This window comes from Rhodnius prolixus, unplaced genomic scaffold (genome assembly GCF_049639745.1).
Source record: "Rhodnius prolixus isolate KJV_2025 unplaced genomic scaffold, Rpr scaffold_4, whole genome shotgun sequence".
Classification (NCBI taxonomy): Eukaryota; Metazoa; Arthropoda; class Insecta; order Hemiptera; family Reduviidae; genus Rhodnius; species Rhodnius prolixus.
Window position 1 is genome coordinate 49,035,810 of NW_027411614.1, and position 18,922 is coordinate 49,054,731.

General features: G+C 36.1%; 1 protein-coding gene across 6 annotated transcripts in view; it reads left to right on the forward strand.

The window, feature by feature from the left end:
- Phlpp (PH domain leucine-rich repeat protein phosphatase) overlaps nucleotides 1-18,922 on the forward strand; it is a 119,270-nt gene that overhangs the window by 92,088 nt on the left and 8,260 nt on the right. For all 6 annotated transcript variants that reach the window (XR_012459763.1, XR_012459764.1, XM_074132426.1 and 3 more), the window contains 3 exons: nucleotides 219-320; nucleotides 15,377-15,530; nucleotides 18,494-18,554. Coding sequence is in view for 4 of the 6 variants with exons in the window: in XM_074132426.1 (XP_073988527.1) it covers nucleotides 219-320; nucleotides 15,377-15,530; nucleotides 18,494-18,554 (317 nt within the window). In the remaining 2 variants the exon portion in view is untranslated. The remainder of the gene's footprint in view (nucleotides 1-218; nucleotides 321-15,376; nucleotides 15,531-18,493; nucleotides 18,555-18,922) is intronic.

The window sequence follows — 18,922 nt, forward strand, 5'->3', positions numbered from 1 at the left end:
CTTCCTAGAAATTCGACTGACGCGCAGGAACTCCAAGACAGGAAGTTAAATTAATAGATAAATGCAATAAAAAAAGCTTTTGTTTCATAAAAAATTTATAAAACAAGATATCCTGTGCATCAGACATTGCTATCTCTCTCTGTCTGGTACACCTTAAAGTGCAGTCGAGTGCTTCATTGTTTATTCATCAAGGTGCTTCTTGTGTTGTTATGTGGTAGGAAGCCGACGAAGGTGATGAGGTGTTAAAACCAGAAGACCTAAAACAGATCAACTTACGGGCCAACCTGCTCAAAGGCAACATTATTCTTGGTAACTATGGGGTAAGTGTTTCTCTATTTAGTTCATTTGCGCATGTGCATTATTTTAGTAAGTACAGAGTGGGTTCAGTGGTAGTTTTGTACGTTGGTCTAGTGACCATAAATTGTTAAACATTTAGTTAGAATTAATTTACCGTAATTGAAGTGTCCTAAAGGTATCGCTACTTAATGACTGCCTTCCATTGTTGATGAACGTATCTCCAAAAACAATTGGAATTCACGTTACATAAATAAAAACAATACAATATTTAAATTGGGTTCCAACATTTGTCTGGAAATTTCCCTGGACCTTTGTTTTCTGGCTGGAGAGGATTGATATGTCGGCTGGAGAATTAAACTCTGCATCAGATTCCAGAAAAGTAGAAAGGAAATGGCAACTCCAGTGATCTATGACACCATTACTTGGAAGAACACGTCTGCTGTGGCCCATTACTCCTACCTATCCAGTGATAGATTTAAGAAAATTGGGCCACCACGTATTGGGCATCTATAAAAGTTCTTCTTTTTTTACCCCTGCTTCCACTTCCTGCAGTAAATTAAAGTGCGATACTTCTTCCTCTGTGTCTCCAGAAGTGGGAAGGATGCTGCCTACATTTTGGGGAATTGAATTCTTTAAATTGGTATTACTTTCCCTCAGGCAGTGCTACCGGGCAGATTGTCTGTTTTTGGTTTCCGCTTGAAATCTGAATTTAAAAGGCCGTGAAATTGATTTTATTTTACAAATTTGGAGCCTGGGGGGCCCTTTAATAATATTTTGGTCCAAATCGATCAACAGCCCTTTTACTCTCACCCACCCCCAATTTTCTTGCATAAGTACGACCTCGTTTAAAATGCAGTCCCTCTTTTTTAGTGTTGAAAATTAGGTGCAGATTCCTTCATTAACTTTGGTTCGGTTGACAAAGTCTTCTTTGATGAAGGTACTATATTAAAAGTTGGTGTCGATTTTGAAGTTAAGAGTTGTTAGGCGTTGTTATCGATTTCAAGGGAATACTCAGCTTTACTTTAAAAAGAGTTAAGAAGACACTATTCTACTGATCAATCAACATGTGCCAACATGACAAAAACCAAGAACGCCATCCCTAGGCGCGGCCAAAGCCCTTTCTCCTGGTCTAAGATTATATACAGTAAAACAGATGATGGGGATAAGAAATGATTAGGTAGAGAGATGAAGTTCACTTGTTAAAGTCAAAGTCTTGGACTTCACTTCCTGTTTGGAATGTCGCATGCTCTTCCGGCCAAAGTAGAAGAGTTACACACACACACACACACACACTTCTTGTAGTCTGCAGTAAAATTTGGTGATAGATATGCCAGTGAAAGTTTTCTGTCGCATTCACAGAAAAAAAAAAATAAGCGCGCGCAAAAAAAAAAGAAAAGCAAGGAAAATAAAGCATGGTACACCAAGTTGGTGTGTGAAGGAGCCATCGGAAGTGGCCTAAAGCCAGAATAGTGGCCGTTTTTCATTCTTCAGAAATGTAGGCTTAGGAGGAGGAGAGAGGAGAGAGAGAGAGGTTGCGGGAAAAGCTGGCACGCTATTGGCGGGGCCCACCCAGGCTTGGAAAATACTCTGCGACCAACTTTAATGATTTCACTTCACACACCACTCTTCTGCAGGTTTTCATATTTCTTCAACAGAGAAAGATTAAATTGTTCCTCCTACAAGAAGAGTCATAATCATTTTTCCTTCCAAAGTTTTCCTTTTTATATGTAGATTTCTACTTCCTTTTAGAGCCCAATCTTGACTCCGGAAAAGTATTACAATCAAACAGTGTTTCCGGTGTTCAGTTCCCCCCCCACACCGGAAACACACATTTTGAGAATATCTGTTTATGAAAAGTGGAAAAGTTAGTCACTTTTGCTCACCAATTAAAACTCCCCAGTAAGTTCAAATTTGCTATTTCATCACGCAATCGGAAATACAAATTTTTGCGTTTTTTTTTTTTCCAAAAAGAACATCTTTAATTTTTTATCTTAAAGATTCTGTACAGAATAATTCATTTTACGAAATTTCTGTGAAATGGGCTATAACGTTTAGGTAGGCATTGAATAAGAAGGGATATTTAGGTGGCTGAGATTCTGATTTAGATGTAACCGAAAGTGAGAGTGTCCGGCAAGAGTTTTTTAAAAATATGTAAAAGTGCCGCCAAGAGGGTGCTGACGACATCGCGATACAACCTGAATGATACGGTTATAGTCTGGGAAGGTTTAGCGTCACTATAGAGTGTTTACGTTACATAGAGTGTTCTCGTAGTGTTTAACGACGGTTACGTATAAACTAGTAATTTAATTATTCTTTACAGAATAATAAAATCTGTTTCAAAAAACCGTCTTACAAATGTTTTCTTAAACTTCTTCAGTCTTAGCACTTATAGTTTTGATTGCTCTGTAAGAATAAAGGGCTAGATCTTTGTATAGTAAAATTAATTTTAGGGACTTCTGCGACTAGAATTGGGGTAGGTTTTCCCCTAAAGTACTAACTTACACTACTTCAATATTTATTTCGTTAAGTATGTCGCTAAAGTTCCGAGTTTAGAATGAGAATCTTCAACTTCAGTAAGAGTAGAAGTGAACTACAATGAGTCTCTTATAAGATGTTGCCCAGCAAGCTGAACGACCCCTGAGGGATTGATTGTCCTCTATTGGTGGACGGACTTCCTTAAAAGGATCATCTGAGCCTATTGTTCTTCTTATCTAAAGCACAGGAGTTCTGCTGGAAAGAATGGAAAAAAACTCCTCTCTTCTTAAAGCTCTGTCCCATTGTGCTTACGATAAGTCTACCCAGCTTTTGTGCTTTCCTCTCTTCGCGTTGAGAGAGAGAGAGAGAGAGAGAGAAAATCTCAATTCTACCCTGAAGACAGGTCCATTATTTTTAGCAATTAGGGTGGAGATGAGTGGTTTGCCCCCTCCAAAAAAACTTTTGAATTTAATAACCTACTTCGACATTGTGACCCTTGTTCACTATACTTCGAACCCATTTGAAAAATCCTAAATGAATTAGATATTTGTGGAGATAATAGGCGAAAAAACAAAATCCCTGGGTTTTGGAAAACGGCCAGTTTCCCCTATTAACAACTACAAGGGGTTGTCACAGTAAGCTCATTATTTTTTTTTTTTTTTGTATCAGGGTAAGCTTGACTGCGGTGTGACTTGCTTGAGACTAGGTGAGATTATATCGCAAAAACGATTAATGAGTGAAGATGGTTGCCTGCGAACGATTGAGATGTACGGGAGCGAAACGTGGGCTCTTACTAAGGAGGATGAACGATTTCTCAGTGTGTTTGGGAGAGAAAAATTTTGAGAATCATATATGGCCCCGTTTAGGAAGGGGACAGATGCCTCCATCAACCAACAAGGACCAACAAGGAAGTCAGTGACCTTTATGCTGATCAGGACCTAGTTGGCCTTATCAAGCAAGAAAGAATTAGATGGTTGGGTCACTTGGAACGAATGGGGCAAGGAAAGAATATCCAAAAAACTATTTCTTGGACATCCAGAAGGGGCTAGAAGGAAAGGGAGGCCCCGGGTGAGATGGCTGGACAATGTTGAGCAGGATCTAAGAGATTGGGGCGTAAGAAAATGGAGAAGAGTGGCCCAAAGAGAGAGAGAGAGGGATGAATGGTACAAGATTATTGAGGCGGCCATGGTCCTTCATGGAATGTAGTCCCAAATAAGAAGAAGAAGAAGAAGAACAAGATGGGTGCCCTACAACTTCTGGACCATTCAAGATGACGGCGTCTTGAGCCCCCAAGTGCTTTGGAAAACAAGCACACCGCCTCTGTTCCATTGTTTATAATACTGCATTTGGACTGTTCAGCCTGCAGCACGTTAATACTCTATCAACACGTTAATGCAAAATGAAAATGAAGATCACCACTGCAATGAAGTAAATATGAAGGCAATAATTCAGGCTGTAATAATCCTACTTGGTTAACGTGTAACAGTCAATTACACCCAGGGAGGTAATAAAAACAATTGCACCAAGGTGGCCCGGTAAACATTATCGCCAGTCTAAAGGAGTGGGAGGAGGGGATATCTGCACTTATCGCTAATCGTTAATCACTTAACGTGCTACCTGCACCTCCAGTGTTGCGCGATAAGAGTGGAAATTAATGTAGGTCTCTACTCTAGGAACAGTTCTGCTTGTTGTCCGCCGAGGATAGCGTGATTCAGTCAAAAGACTTCTAACTTCCTCTTGGTACACTGTAATAGTCTTGATTTGCATCTAGACGTCCACGGGAGCGATTAACTTCGTCTGGGAAGGGTTTAGGGGTTGCAGTTTCTTTTCTCTCTGGTTCCATCAGGCCTACTATAATCAGGTGTTTCTGTATTTTTTTTTTTTATTAAATGTGAAGATGTAATTGCCACAATTACACATTGAACTACTTCAGAATAGATAAGAGACGGTGCAGATCTGTCGAGGAAATACTTTTAGTTCTGGGTGCCAGATCTGTACTAAATCATCGCTTGTAAGAACAATATGTTACATTTTTATTGCTATTTTTCGTATTCAAGTGACCGCAAAACTTGTACTTCCGGTTAAAATCTAAAATTCGTAAAAATGATATGCGATCACAATACTTCCTGTTACGAGAACCGCTAATAATAAACGGAAATATCCTGGACATCATTTATTTCTATGAACATTAAAATTGCCTGTATGCAAATATAGAACATAAATGTACGTAATTCCACGGCTGAACTTAATTAAGTTCTGGAATTAGAGAGAATCCAGTAATTAAGGCTATAATCATTGGTAACCGGTAACCGCACCAGACCGCACAGTTTATGTTTTATACCTAGAGATGGCGGCTGCATTAACCAAGTTATTAGTGTACTTTTAAAACCGCCATTTCCGCTAGGGTTTCCCTCGTTTTTCTCTGTAGTTACGGGGCTTTTGAGGGGAAGCGTGATCACCCAGAATTCGGTATCTAAATCACATTCTATGATGGAATTTCCAAAAAAAAAAAAAAAAGAAAAGATAAATCCTTAACTGAGCAGATTACGTAAGGATGCAAACAAAGAAATCGTCCAAAAGATGCTCACTTCCGGTGATACTTGGAATTTAACGAACAAGTGTAAGGTTAAACGTTAATTATCCTGAGTGCTGATCTTTTTGTTTAGATTTAACGACTGCTTTGTTTTTTTATGATCATTGCGCTTGCGCAAAGTGCGCCAATGTGATTGGTGAGTGGAAACAAGGCTAGAGTTAATTGTCTATTAAAAATTATTCCAGAAAGTTATTGCTTAAATGCTATTTTAATTAATTTGAACACTCAGATGATTGTAGTGACGTAATGTAATTGGTAATATCTAAAAAAAAAAAAATTGTTATTTTCCAAAATGTAACAGTTTTTTTATTAAAAGCGTATTTTTAATTTATTACATTCAATTAAACGTACAGTTACATTAAATTACCGAGTTCATCAAGCAGAGCGCTCTTCAGGCGTGTACTATTTATAACCTGAACTATTTATAACCTCTCTCGCAGTTTATTGTGTTAGAACTAAATTAAAAACAGCTGATCTACATATGGCTTTTCAAATCTAATATTGCCTATGACGGAGACTATTTAAAATGCCTAAATTCTCACTTATTGAATATTTTAATTATACTTTTCAACATTTTTTGTTTTTGTGGTTGTAAAATTATTTATGTGTTGACCCCCCTCCGCCACTACATTAGCGGACTTGGAAGTAGTATATGATATTAGAGCCAGCTGATCAGTCGAACTACAGCGGTCGTTGTAGCATGCAGCTGATTGATTGAAATCAATGAAATGGAGCAATCTGATTCGACAGTTTAGATTGTTAACAAAAATTATCAATTATTTATTTGCTGACCCCCCCTCCACCGCTAAATTAGCGGGCTTGGAAGTAAAAATGGTATCTAAGTAGTTGTATAACATATTAGAGCCAGCTGATCAGTCCAAATACAGCTGTCGCTGTAGCATGCAGCTGATTGAGTGAAATCAATGAAATGGAGCAATCTGATTCGACAGTTTAGATTATTAACAAAAATGATCACTAATTAAGTTTTTAAGCTAGTACAATTCCGAATTCTTATTCTAAACACTTCTCTTTAGCACTTACGAGTATGTGCGGTTAAGTTTACCAGGTAAGGTATTTTTTAATTTCTTTATTTGTATCCAAGTAACGTGGGCATTAAAATGAAGACAAATGGCTGTTATAATTATTAAGCTGAACTTTGGTAGCAACAATTTGTTTTTAAGTATGTGATGATGCCATAGATTGTAATTCCAGTATCCACCGCTCAATTGAAGCATCACTTCTGTGGTTGAAGATTTTTTTGAATAGAAAAATCTAAAAGTTGTGGTCTTTTTTTTTTTTGAGATATTTTGTGATACAATCACACCTAACCTAACCACACATATAACCTTCTTCTTCTTCTAAAAACCACTCATGGGACCTCAAAAGCTGCAGTCGATGGAAAATATTGGACGATCCTGATTGTTCCGCATTTTACAAACGTCAAGTTAAATATTTGGTGGTGAGGGTAAAAAAAAGAAGAAAAAAACAGTCGAATCTGTTGTTAAGCGTCCTGTTAAAGTAAAATGTAAAATAAACATCTGCTTTTAATTCATGCAAAATTAACCTTTGCAAGCTCTGAAATGAAAATAAAAAAAAGCTTTCAAATCGATAAACAACTTGAACTTATAAATATTCATGATGGCAATTAATTCTGCACAAATTTTTCAGCGTAGGTGGGGTGGAGGGAGGGATTCAGCTAAATTTATTCTTTGCAAAGATAAAATAAATAAAAAAAAAATAATTTAAAACAGAGACAGGTTAATTTGTTATTTATTTCCATTAAAATGATATTCTCTGGTTAGTGTTATTGTTATTTTAAAAAATAATATCGTTTAAAAATAAATTGAAAAATGTTTCGATGCCAATCCGCCTACATTCTCTTAACTCGATTTATCTCACACACTATATCGATTATTCTTAGTGAGTTCTTATTTGATTAATCGATTTTTTTTGTTTTGTTTACATTTTTTGTTTCTTTCAAGTCACCAATTTTCTTCATTTAACCTACCACTGCCATTATCATCTGCTCTACCATTTCCTCGCTGGTCTTCTTTACCTCCTCGGAGTCTATAAAATTTATGTTTTTTTTTTGCTAATCTGTTTTTTTTCTTCATCCATTTTATTAATTTTTTTTTCATCTAATTTTTAGACTGGAATATCTGCATCAATCGATCTCTACCACATTCGCTTTGTTTACACCTTTTGTTTTGTCGTCCAGTTTTTCAACTATTATTATTATTATTTTTTTTTCTTCTTTTTTTTGGCGCATCAACAGCTGAGGTTATTAGCGCCCGGAGCTTTTCTCAGTGCACTGCCGGCCTCTGGACAGTGTTCTCTCGTTACAGACAACACTGTCCATCACCGGACAGTGAGCTGTAAGAAGCTCCTAGAAAGAGAAAATCTATGGGTCAGTAGCTGGATTCGAACCCGGGACCTCCGCGTGGGAGTCCAGTATGCTAACCTCATAGCTAATCCCTTCCCTATATATTATTATTATTATTTTTTTTTTTGGCGCATCAACAGCTGAGGTTATTAGCGCCCGGAGCTTTTTCCAGTGCATTGCCGGCCTCCGGACAGTGTTCTCTAGTTACAGACAACACTGTCCATCAGTGAGCAATCCGGACAGTGAGCTGTAAGAAGCTCCTAGGAAGAGAAAATCTAAGGGTCAGCTGCTGGATTCGAACCCGGGACCTCCGCGTGGGAGTCCAGTATGCTAACCTCATAGCTAATCCCTTCCCTATTATTATTATTATTATCCCTTATTATTATTATTATTATTATTATTATATTATAAATCCTGCATGCTTACGTAACACTGCGTACTGCGCATGCGCCAAACTGTTGGAGCATGTAGTATTTAGGTATTTAGCTAACAGCTGGTTTTGGTTGTCACTTTAAAAAGGAAGCCACATAAATTTTGTTAGAACGGTACAGAATATTTTTATTTTTTTAAAGTAAACTAGAACTTAATTAAAACAACCGCAGTCCAAGTAATTACTCTTCTGTTGACACTTAACTTGGGGAAGTTAGTGGACTTCTTCTTGCTGCCCGGAGGTGAACACTGTGGGGTAGGTGGGGTAGAAGGCAGAACATTCTAGACCCTAATAACCGCTATCATTTCCGTCTAACAAACGAGAGGACTTACAAAGTATGAATGCCTTAAATGTAAATTAGTGTTTATTATTCTTGTAGACTTGTATTTTCTTCATGTGGGCTATTTAAGCAGATTTGGTTATTCTTCTTCTTCCACTTTTATAAAAAAGGGCTTTGTGCTGTGAAGTGCTCCAAATTAAGTTTAAGCACTTAAGGCTGGAATCTCTACAATTGAATTCTTTTTGTGGCTCTTATCCTGTTATATTCTTTTAAATCTGAGGCGCGACTTTAAAAGTAAATGTCTTTAGGTGAGAAATTTGACTTCTAGAAGCAAGTGTCTTCCTGTTCTCTAATCCTCGTGTCCACTTTTCTTAAGTATTTGCTTCCGGTCAGGCTCTATTCATAAACTTCACTTTTGACCAATCCTCTTTCAGATTAAATCTCTCTGGAAGAGATTAGGAGAGCCTTAAAACAATCTCCAGAAGCAATCCGCTGATAGGATGAGGTTACGCATAGAGGAAAGAAACAGCTGAAATGATAGGCTTTGCATGATTACTCGCTAAGTTGGTAGCGTCTTCATTGATCATGTGTACTGGCAACAAAATTGATTTCTGTAAGCTTCATTGCTCTGTTTTCTTTGGAAGGGTCGTTTCACAGCTTTCGGAAAATTTAATGCCCTAGTAAAAAGGGTTATTTTCGGGGAGGAAAGACTATTGAACCTCAAGTCTAAGATTATATTCTCCAGTTCGTATTTGAAAACAAACATCTCTCAAATTCACCTCCAAATAACTAAGCCTTCTTTCTAGAAGGGTCAAGGTGAAACGAGCAATATAAATGTCAAGACTACATCACGACGTCAGGTACATATGTGATCTAGAAATAGTGAAGTAAAAACTGAAATAGAATTATTTCCAGGTGGCCTTGACAATTCGTCTATGATTAAATAACAAAAAGCCCATGGTCATGGTGGGGGGTAGAAGTTAATTTCATTATTAATCTAATAATGCCAGCTGTAATTTGCTGAGAACTCGTTACTACTACCAACTGAGAAAGTGTGTTTGGAAATAGAGCAATCTGTGAAGGATGTTTACGGTGTTTCTTCCCCGTGTATCGTTGAAGGCAGGTAAATGAAGGAAATGTGCTACCTGGAGGGTATCTGAAATGATTAATGTAGTAGTGGTTTTCGGAGGACTAGCCTCTTAGGAAGAAAGTGGACTACTTCATCGAGGGACCCACGGGTATCCAATTGATATTTTAGCATAACGATATTTTTTTAAAGCTGACTCCATTATACATCAGTTCTGTAGAGATAGTTGACGTCTTCTACTTCTTGGGTATTTTGCACTGACAACTCCGCTAGCTTAACAGCACCCATTATAACGATTCGTCATTGTAGGAATTTAAAGAGCTTAATGCGCTAAGACCTGCATTGTGCTCCATAAGAAGCGTCCTTAAGGAGCGTCTTCTTCATATTATGAAGTTATAAAGAATTCTCTTCTCTTCCCAACCTACGGTTCCAAACAAGCAAGTTCCATCACCCCACAGAATCTGTAAGTGCATCGGGTTCTAGCACTACCTTTTTCAGATACCTTCTGAGTTGGCTTTTGCTCCAAGAGGAAATCCTCATCAGCATTGGAAGTCATCTTTAACGTCTTTACTCAGACCGAATTTCTACCAAATCATACTCATATCCTTATCTTCTAGCTTAGATATTTTATTTTCAGAAATTAAGTCGTAGGCCCAATCTCTTTTGTTCCTCTTCTAAATTCTTCATCACATATACCAAGATCTATTTGAACAGTACAACGAATTGAACACTTATTGCCAGAGAAAGTCATGTGAGTCATTTGCTCAGCAGCGAAGAAGAAGAAGACTTTGGATATTGTGGGAACGTAAAGAGTGATTCTAGAGCAAACAACAATCTGATCACCTACAGCGAGAGTGAGAGAGATGTATTACTCTCCCGCCAAAGTACACAGTTGTTCCCGCGCGCTGCCGTGGGAATACACCCACAAGAACAGTGTAACACTGTAGATTTCATTGCTGAGAAAACAGCCAGTTGATTGTACAGTCGGTCCAGTGATGGTCTCTAGCAGAGGCAGTTATCGCGAGTTAATCGCCAAACATAAAAGTTATTTACCACGTCCAGGCAAGCTCGGTAGTTCAGTAAGTAGACCGCTTAGATTTGCCAGAGCTCTAGAGCCAAACGTTCGCATTGATGGAAACGTGTATACGGTAAAGTATAAGTTCTAATTGTTTTAAAATTAACGATTTAGTAGGCATTTTTGGTCATTTTTTGGAGAAAACAGCTGTTCGCCAACTATCAAAACAAATCGCAAGCTTAATGGAAATGCAGTTATCTGAAGATTACTGCGCAAGAAAGTCGAATCAAGAATCGCTGAAAGCTCAAAAACGGGATTCTGTTTTTGATATTGTTGCCGTTTCCGGTATTCCGTTCCACCAGATTGTGCGATTTCACTCTAGCGATTCTTCACTTTTTCTACGATTTTCACTGAAATGACTCCAACTATCTATCTTCAAACTTGAAAAATTTGGTAATCCTGTAGTTGAAGAAAAATCAATTTTCCGAAAATGTGTTACATTTCCCCCCCTCTCTTGAATCGAGCTACAACGAATTTGCCTTAAAATTTGGTGAGCTTATAGTTATTTGGAATTTTTTTTGCTAAAATATAGGCTTTTTGATTATTTATTTTTGCCTATATATCTTTTTATAAATATTTTTAGCCTAGTCATTAATTCATTGAGGCAAAAAGATTACTTTATCCCACACTTATTCATATTCATTAGAAAATTTTAGAGAAAAGCTGATGAACCTATTGTTTTATCTCCCATAGTTATATAGTTTCCCATGTTTAATTTTAAGTGGGGCATAATAGTTTTGGAGTCAATTAAATAGATGAAAGTGATGAAATTCTATGGTAGTACAGTTAAGACTTTTAGTCTGTAAATAATGGGCGATTATGTATTGATTCAGGTTTGTTGCAATTGCAGCAGTTCATCTCTATTATTCTACCTTCATTATCATTTTTGAGTAAAAAGTTTTAGCCTTCCCGGGTAACACACAAGTCTTATTAAAAATAACTAGATCATAAGACCATAAAATACAAACTAAAAAAATACTTTAATGGGAAGACTGCCCAATCTATCTCCCAGAAGTACTCCTTAAAGAAGTCTTTTTGAGTAAAAAAAAAAAACTTTCAACTAAATGTGATAAAGTATAAGAGCAATTAGTGTCCTCGTTCAAGAAAGTGGTTGAAGGCCTTTTTTAAAAAAATGTGTATCTACGAAGATGTGGAAGGAAAAATCATCTCCTCAGCATCCTTAAGTTTCTTGATAGTAGAAGGTAATTTTTAATCCTTGGCCAAAGATACAATCTAGTAACCAAAATTTATTTATTTATTTATTTTTATCCAATTTTCATACATTGAGTATATTTCCATTTATATAATGGTAGCAGTGAAGGAAAGCGAACATATTTCACATTGATTTCCTTGGGGAGAATGAAAAGCCATTTAGATTCAGTAAATATACTTTCTTCTTTTTCATTCATAGTTTGGGTAATAGAAGAGGCCTTATCTAGTTACAATTTAATGCGTCACACCCCTCTATTACGTTCTATTACAATGAAGTGACGTATTTCTTTCAGCAATCAATTAAATTAATCAGAATTATTTCTGTAGAAGGTCATTTATTAAATCCTTAAATTCAAAACAAATTAGAAATCCAAAGAAACTTGTATGAGAAAGATGTTACTTTCAATTTCTTCAGTTGGCATCTCTGACGTCAAATTTAAAACAGCTGTTTGGCCACTGTTTATGTAAACATAACCTCCAAACTTAAGTAACAACGGCAAGTACTCTAACAATCTGGATTAGAATTTGCTTCATCAGCATCACTTAAAAAAAAAAAAATAGAATTAGAATTGCTTCTGCTTGATAAGATTGCCAAGAACTGATTTACAACCATCTATCCTAAATTGGATCGATCCATTATAGTACCAACGCCTATGGCTACAAATTAGAAGGTAATTTATGGTTACATGTTTTTAGCTTGCTTAATTAAAATGTCGAGTGTTGTTATAGATGGTGAAGGCGCTATATGCACTTCATCAATGATCGCTGTCTCTCGTATCAGGTGATGGAAGTTCAACGAATCTGATGTGGAAATTCATCACGGTTTTTCCCTCAGTTTTAGGTTATAACAAGGTCTTTAAATTACGATTTCTTTTGACTGAAAATTGTACAACTCTCTTTTAAGCATGAATAATACTAATAAGTAAGCCGCCTTCAAGTGCGCAGTCTAGGATCAGCTATTCTTCTACTGATTGTGCCAATGCCATATAGATCTTGGAAGAAACCTCTCCTTTGTGCAAGATCCAGCGTTTTCCCGCCAATAGTTTTTGTTCCACTGGCCTAAAAGGCATCAAAAGTCTTATGGTACAAGCTGTCGATGGCCTAAAGTGCTGCCAAGAAAGAGAAAAGTGCTGAAATCTCGTTAGCGATTTGGCTATATTTCAGCACAGTCTCAGTGTACACCTTACAAAAGAAACTACTAAGAGTTAGATTAAGGTTAAACACCACTCTAAAAAAAAAAAGCGAGCAATAAATAAAGGATAGATTTAGAGTGTGGATATTGAGCTAGGGTGGTGTGTGAGGTGATAAAAGTTTCTGGACGCTATTTGTATTTATAGTTTGCCAGTGAACGCTCTGAACTCTCAGTTTTCCGCCCGCCATCTTAAACTTCTTTCCAACTGTGCGTGTTTGAGATTTTTTTTCCAAGAGAAAGAAAAAGAAAGAAAGAAGTAAAAGAAGTAAGTTCTGGAGAAAAGCAAAGTTCATGTAATGGAAGTTCAGGTGACCAATGCTTATTTAACTTCTACCGTACTTTGTTACTTATACTAACCCAAAAATCTATTACATTCATTTCCCAAAGGAAACCTCCAGACGTGTTACCTTTGCCAGAACAATCACCTCCACCTTCAACAGTGAAAAGTAACATATTCGAATCCAATTATTTTTGGTTTTCTGAGAGTAATTATGAAAATAAACCATAAAGATAACTTTCTGCATGTGCAAGCAAATTTTAAATTATCTTTTCATGCACAAATATACAGACGGATTTTCTTAGATTACACAGTTCATTAGATGTGCAATTGATTGACTGTTGCCCCTAACAGAGAAGGTTTTTTTTTTGTGTGGAAGATAGAAATCCCAAGTTTGAATGAACTGGTGGTAATACCCACCAGAAGTAGCGCTAACATCTTAGACTTATACCCTAACTCGAGCGACAACCCACGCACGCATGACAATTTAGATTGGACTAGGGAAGTTCCAGGAAGTGAAGGGCACGGCAGTCTGGTTATCTCACTCTCAGCGCCTTTTGCTCTCTCTCCCCCTAACATCTTTCTCAGATATTCTGAGGATGGTGGCAAAGGGCAACCACAAAGTAGAGAATCACGCCAATTCTGGCGGTCCCTTTACAAGCTCTAATAGATAATAAATTAAATACTTGTAATAAGAGCTTTGTCAAAATCACTTCTATTGTAAGAGGGGCTATGATTGATTACACGTGTTAAATAACACAGCTCAGACAAAATGAATAAAACAATATCAAATTTAAAAATCAAATTTTGCATGCCCACAATTTTAAGAATAACAAATTAAGTACTTTCGTAATATTTATCGATGGATTGTTATCGATATCTGATATCAAAACGATTGCCATTTTGATGGTAAAGATTATTTTAAACTAAACATTCATTTTATGAAGAACAGAACAGACATACTTTGCAATTTAAATAAACTTTATCTCGTTTACAAAAGATTAAATAGTTATGTATTAATATAGAAACTTTATCTATGTATGTTCACCTTGTTATTAATAGTAATAAAATAAAATTATGTACGTCCTCTATTCCCCAAGAGAATTATACAATAACAAGTGAAAGTATAGCTTGAGAATTTTTTTCCTGACTTTTTAATATATTTTATTTTCATTTAATTCTTTTTATCGCGGTACATTTCTATATCATTTCATAATAATTTATGGAATATAATTACAATTATGTTTCTCATATGTTACTTACGTACTTTTCTGGTAATCTTTCCGCGTAAATGCATAACCTATACAAGAGGTTATTTGTAATGAGTACCTTGTACGTATCGTTTTCTGTAGAGTGATTTTTAATGCTACAATTTTTGTTCAGGACAGCAATTTTAATTATGCTGCTTTCTAGTATTTTTTTTTTTTTTTCTGAAGAATTACTGGTGAAGCGTTATAATCCGTCATCGTGTTATGTCTGTTCTTCAACAGTAAGGCAGTTTTAGGATGTTCATTCATTTTTAGAAATTTAAACATCAGGTTTGTATGGAGAACTTTGACTTTCACTTATAAAGTTAATTCACATTTTCACCATAATATCGTCCAAAGCTGATGATTCAGTCTCAAAAATAAAAAAAAATTGGTGTGACAGAAACATCGGTAACATTTTTCTTGGTAACTATATTTAAGATGGGTTGAGAGAGGGGCACCTTTATCATCCACATTGAAGAATATCAGTCAGCCGAACGTAATGTAAGGCTTTTTCGATTTTCTCTGTAATTTCTAGGCAATAGCTAAAGAGATTTAACTTGGAAATAACGTCGTTGGTTTATTGCTTTCTTTTAAACTTTTTGGGCAATATTGATTTTGGTGAGGTTCTGATGTAAGATGTCACACGCTTCGATCAATAGAATCAGTTTATAGTATTGAAGTCAACTAGCTAGTTATTACAAATTTTAAGTTTTAAATACTCTGACTTAAGCCATCAGCTATTAGAGAATATGGTTTTCTCCATATTTTTGCACTTGAAAAAGAATATTAGAAAATTAAAGTTTTCTGGTCCTTTTTTTGTTACAGAATCTAACACAATTGGATGTGAGCGAAAACTCCATAGAATGTCTGGATTTGACAGCCTTGGACAAACTGCAAAGTGTCCAGTGTTCCAGAAACAAACTGCAAGATATCTCCTTGAACGGCACTTCGCTCTCCTCACTTATTGCCGGCAATAATTGTAAGTGTAAACGTGCGGGACTTCATAGATTTTTTTATTTTCTTCTATTTCTTTGAAAGATGAAGGATACGATCGTGACAAAGTTTGTATATTTGGTTGCAATAACATCTTGTAAGAAGTGAGAAAAAGAAATAAATTAAGGAAGTTTGAAGAATTCTGTCAGAAGAAGTCGTACGAGTGTTCACAGCAGATTTCTTCTCTTTTTTTTAATTAATTTTTTTTTTTTTTTTGGCGCATCAACAGCTGAGGTCATTAGCGCCCGGAGCTTTTTCCAGTGCACTGCCGGCCTCCGGACAGTGTTCTCTCGTTACAGACAACACTGTCCATCACCGGACAGTGAGCTGTAAGAAGCTCCTAGGAAGAGAAAATCTAAGGGTCAGCTGCTGGATTCGAACCCGGGACCTCCGCGTGGGAGTCCAGTATGCTAACCTCATAGCTAATCCCTTCCCTATTTCTTCTCTTATTGCGCAAGAAATAGCAACCTCTTATTATCATGAGCAATAGCGGCAAGTGAAACTAATGCAATAAACACATAATATAGGTTGTTTCTATTAAAAAAGGTTTTTTAAAAACACTTAACGATATTATTAATTTGCTTATAAGAAATTATTAAAAAGAGGTGTTACGGTCTATGTGTTAGCGGCACCAAAGAATATAGAAATTTGTGCTTGTTGGTGTACCAGGCCAAGGTAGCCGGAACAGGAGTGAAGTTGCTTATAAATTATTAAGATACCAAAGCTTGCTTTCTCTGGCTCTCAGTGCCGCTGGAATCCATTAGTGAAGACCGTACCAGCTCGCCCAAGCTAAGTATACTCCTTGTATTAGGAGCTCCTTTAGTTGGAAATTGTCGTTCTGCTGCAAAACCAAATTTAAATTTTTTCCCAGGTAGTTTGTTTCGTTTAGATTAGTCTCAAAAAAGATAATTTAGAGAGCATATGTTTTGTATCTTAATGCTTGGCAATGCTTTGCGAAGCGCATTACGATCAACTTAGGGTTAATTTGGCCTATTAACGATGCCGGATGAAACCCGCTCTCTACCCCACCACCTAATTAAGACATCTGGGATAATTTCAAAATCTGGCAGATTAAATTAAAAACCACAATTTCCCAGCTCTACGGGAGTTCTAGGTCTGAGCTAACCCAGGATATGAAATGCTTTCGTCCCTTATTTTTAAAAGGATAATATTACATTCGTACAGTTTTTCGATCTTGATTTCCACCAGAAATATCCGTTTTAAGGACCTTCAGTCATCAACTAGAATTCTCTTTCCAGAATCTAAAGTCCAATAAGACAGGAATGGAATTTGTGGCTGCTACAGATCCCCTGGGTTGCGGTGACATAGGTTAGACTAGTGGCCAATCCTCAAGGCACCTGATCTAATCAAAATTTACTTCTAATTTTTAGATTAAAGAATTATTTTTAGAACGCAGGCAGATGGATTCATGATTTTTCTACAAATGTATGAGAGTTAAACCAATAAATATTCTTTTAGAATTGGAATTAGCTAAGTATTGCACATAATCCACATTACAGTAACATTCATTACAGCATATTATTGGAAATCTTTTACTTGTATTATATTTTAAGCGGTTTTTTTACCCTAACCCTCTCTGGGTGCTTCTATAGATGAGCCGCCTCCCTTGATTTTCCGAATTACAGAGAATTGTAAATTTCTAATTAATTATTCAAAATTAGAATTAAATTAACCTTATAGAGATACTGTGAATAGCATGAACAAATTTTGCCTAACAGCAAATTATTTGTGCCAGTTAACTTTAAATTGCTCGTTTACAAGGAATCAATTACTAGTCAGATTGAACTTGTAGAGGATTATCGGATTCAGGATGTCAATCAGTAGTAACAATCCCCTCATTAGCGAGATGTATATATGTATAACTTTAATGATTATACAATTAAATTGAATGCAGCAAATCAACTGATCGTTCACTGCATCCATTATAGTTGGATTAATACTTGCAGTGGTTTAGATAGAATGAAAGCAAATTGTATCTCAATTAGAGCTTGGGATGGGTGCAGTTTTACTGCAATAATGCATAGATAATTGTCGGTCGTAGCATGCTTGTTTTCCATCAAACTGGCCGATTCGGATTTTCGCCCATCTTTAGTCATTGGTCAAGAAGTGTTCGTTCGAATTCACGATTCAGCGATCTTTTTAAACTTCAAATTTTCGCCAGAAGTGTACAGTTTTTGGTCCACAGAATTTTTTTTTTGTTTTTAGGGTAAAATTTGTCCACCAATAAGGTAGCAACAATTAGTAGTTCGATTAGGTCGAATCGCTGTAAATTTTATTTAGATCCCAGACTAAATTTTTATCCTCTACTCAGCGTGTGTACTGACATTTCTACTTTCGGTAGTAACCTAGGACGAAAGGGTCTCCGGATATCACAAGGCTTATTCTCCTCCTCTCAACAGATCAAAATTTGTGATTGGAGGAATTGTACGGTCTTCACTAATGGATTCCAGCGGCACTAAGAGCCAGAGAAAGCAAGCTTTGGTATCTTAATTCAATGGATACATCTTTAAGTTTATTTTAATCTTTTAGACTTACAAAAGTCTTTAGTTGAATAAATCAGTTTCTCTACATCATCCATTAATAAATCTCTAAAAAATTATGGCCGTAAAAAGAAAAAAATTAAGCAAATATCTATCTCGTTTTAAATTCTTCTGTATTATCCAAGATAAGCGGATTCAACCACATACCAGTCATTCAGTTGTAGTTTTAGCGAAGCTGCTGTTAATCATTAAAAACTTGCCATGATATTTTTTTTAAAGACGTTTTTCGAGAAAACATGAGCCATCAAATTCTGCGGCAGGAAATCTGTTTAAAAAAGGAAATATAAAAACGAACTAACACGATTAATTGATATAAACATAAGAGTTTTCTAATGTATTAAAAATATTTTTAAAAAGTTATCGAATCATTTTGTTTTTAATTTTACAGGTCTAACCAAATTATCCATCCATCCAAAGCCTACCAAATTGAAGCATTTGGATATTTCATAGTAAGTATAAATGAATACTTTTGTTTCAGTTAGTAGAGGGGGGAACAACTCTGATTGGGGTGTTGAGGATAGACCTCTTCTTGGCTGCAGAAGAAGAGCGCTAAGACAGTAATAGATACTGTCGGTCGCAAGATGCTTTAGTGTACACAAGCCGTTGGCGAGTTCATTAAATTAAGTGAAGTTGGTACTCTTAGTCAATTCTCCTTTCAAATATCATCTGGTATTTCTGTTTCCTTGTTAATGCAAGGCTTACACTTAAATTGCTTATTCTTTCTATTTTATCAATTTTGGAAATTAGTGAATTTTCTCGGTGATGCAATTAATTTCACTATAAATTGGATGTGTGCATGCATTTCAATTCTGTATTT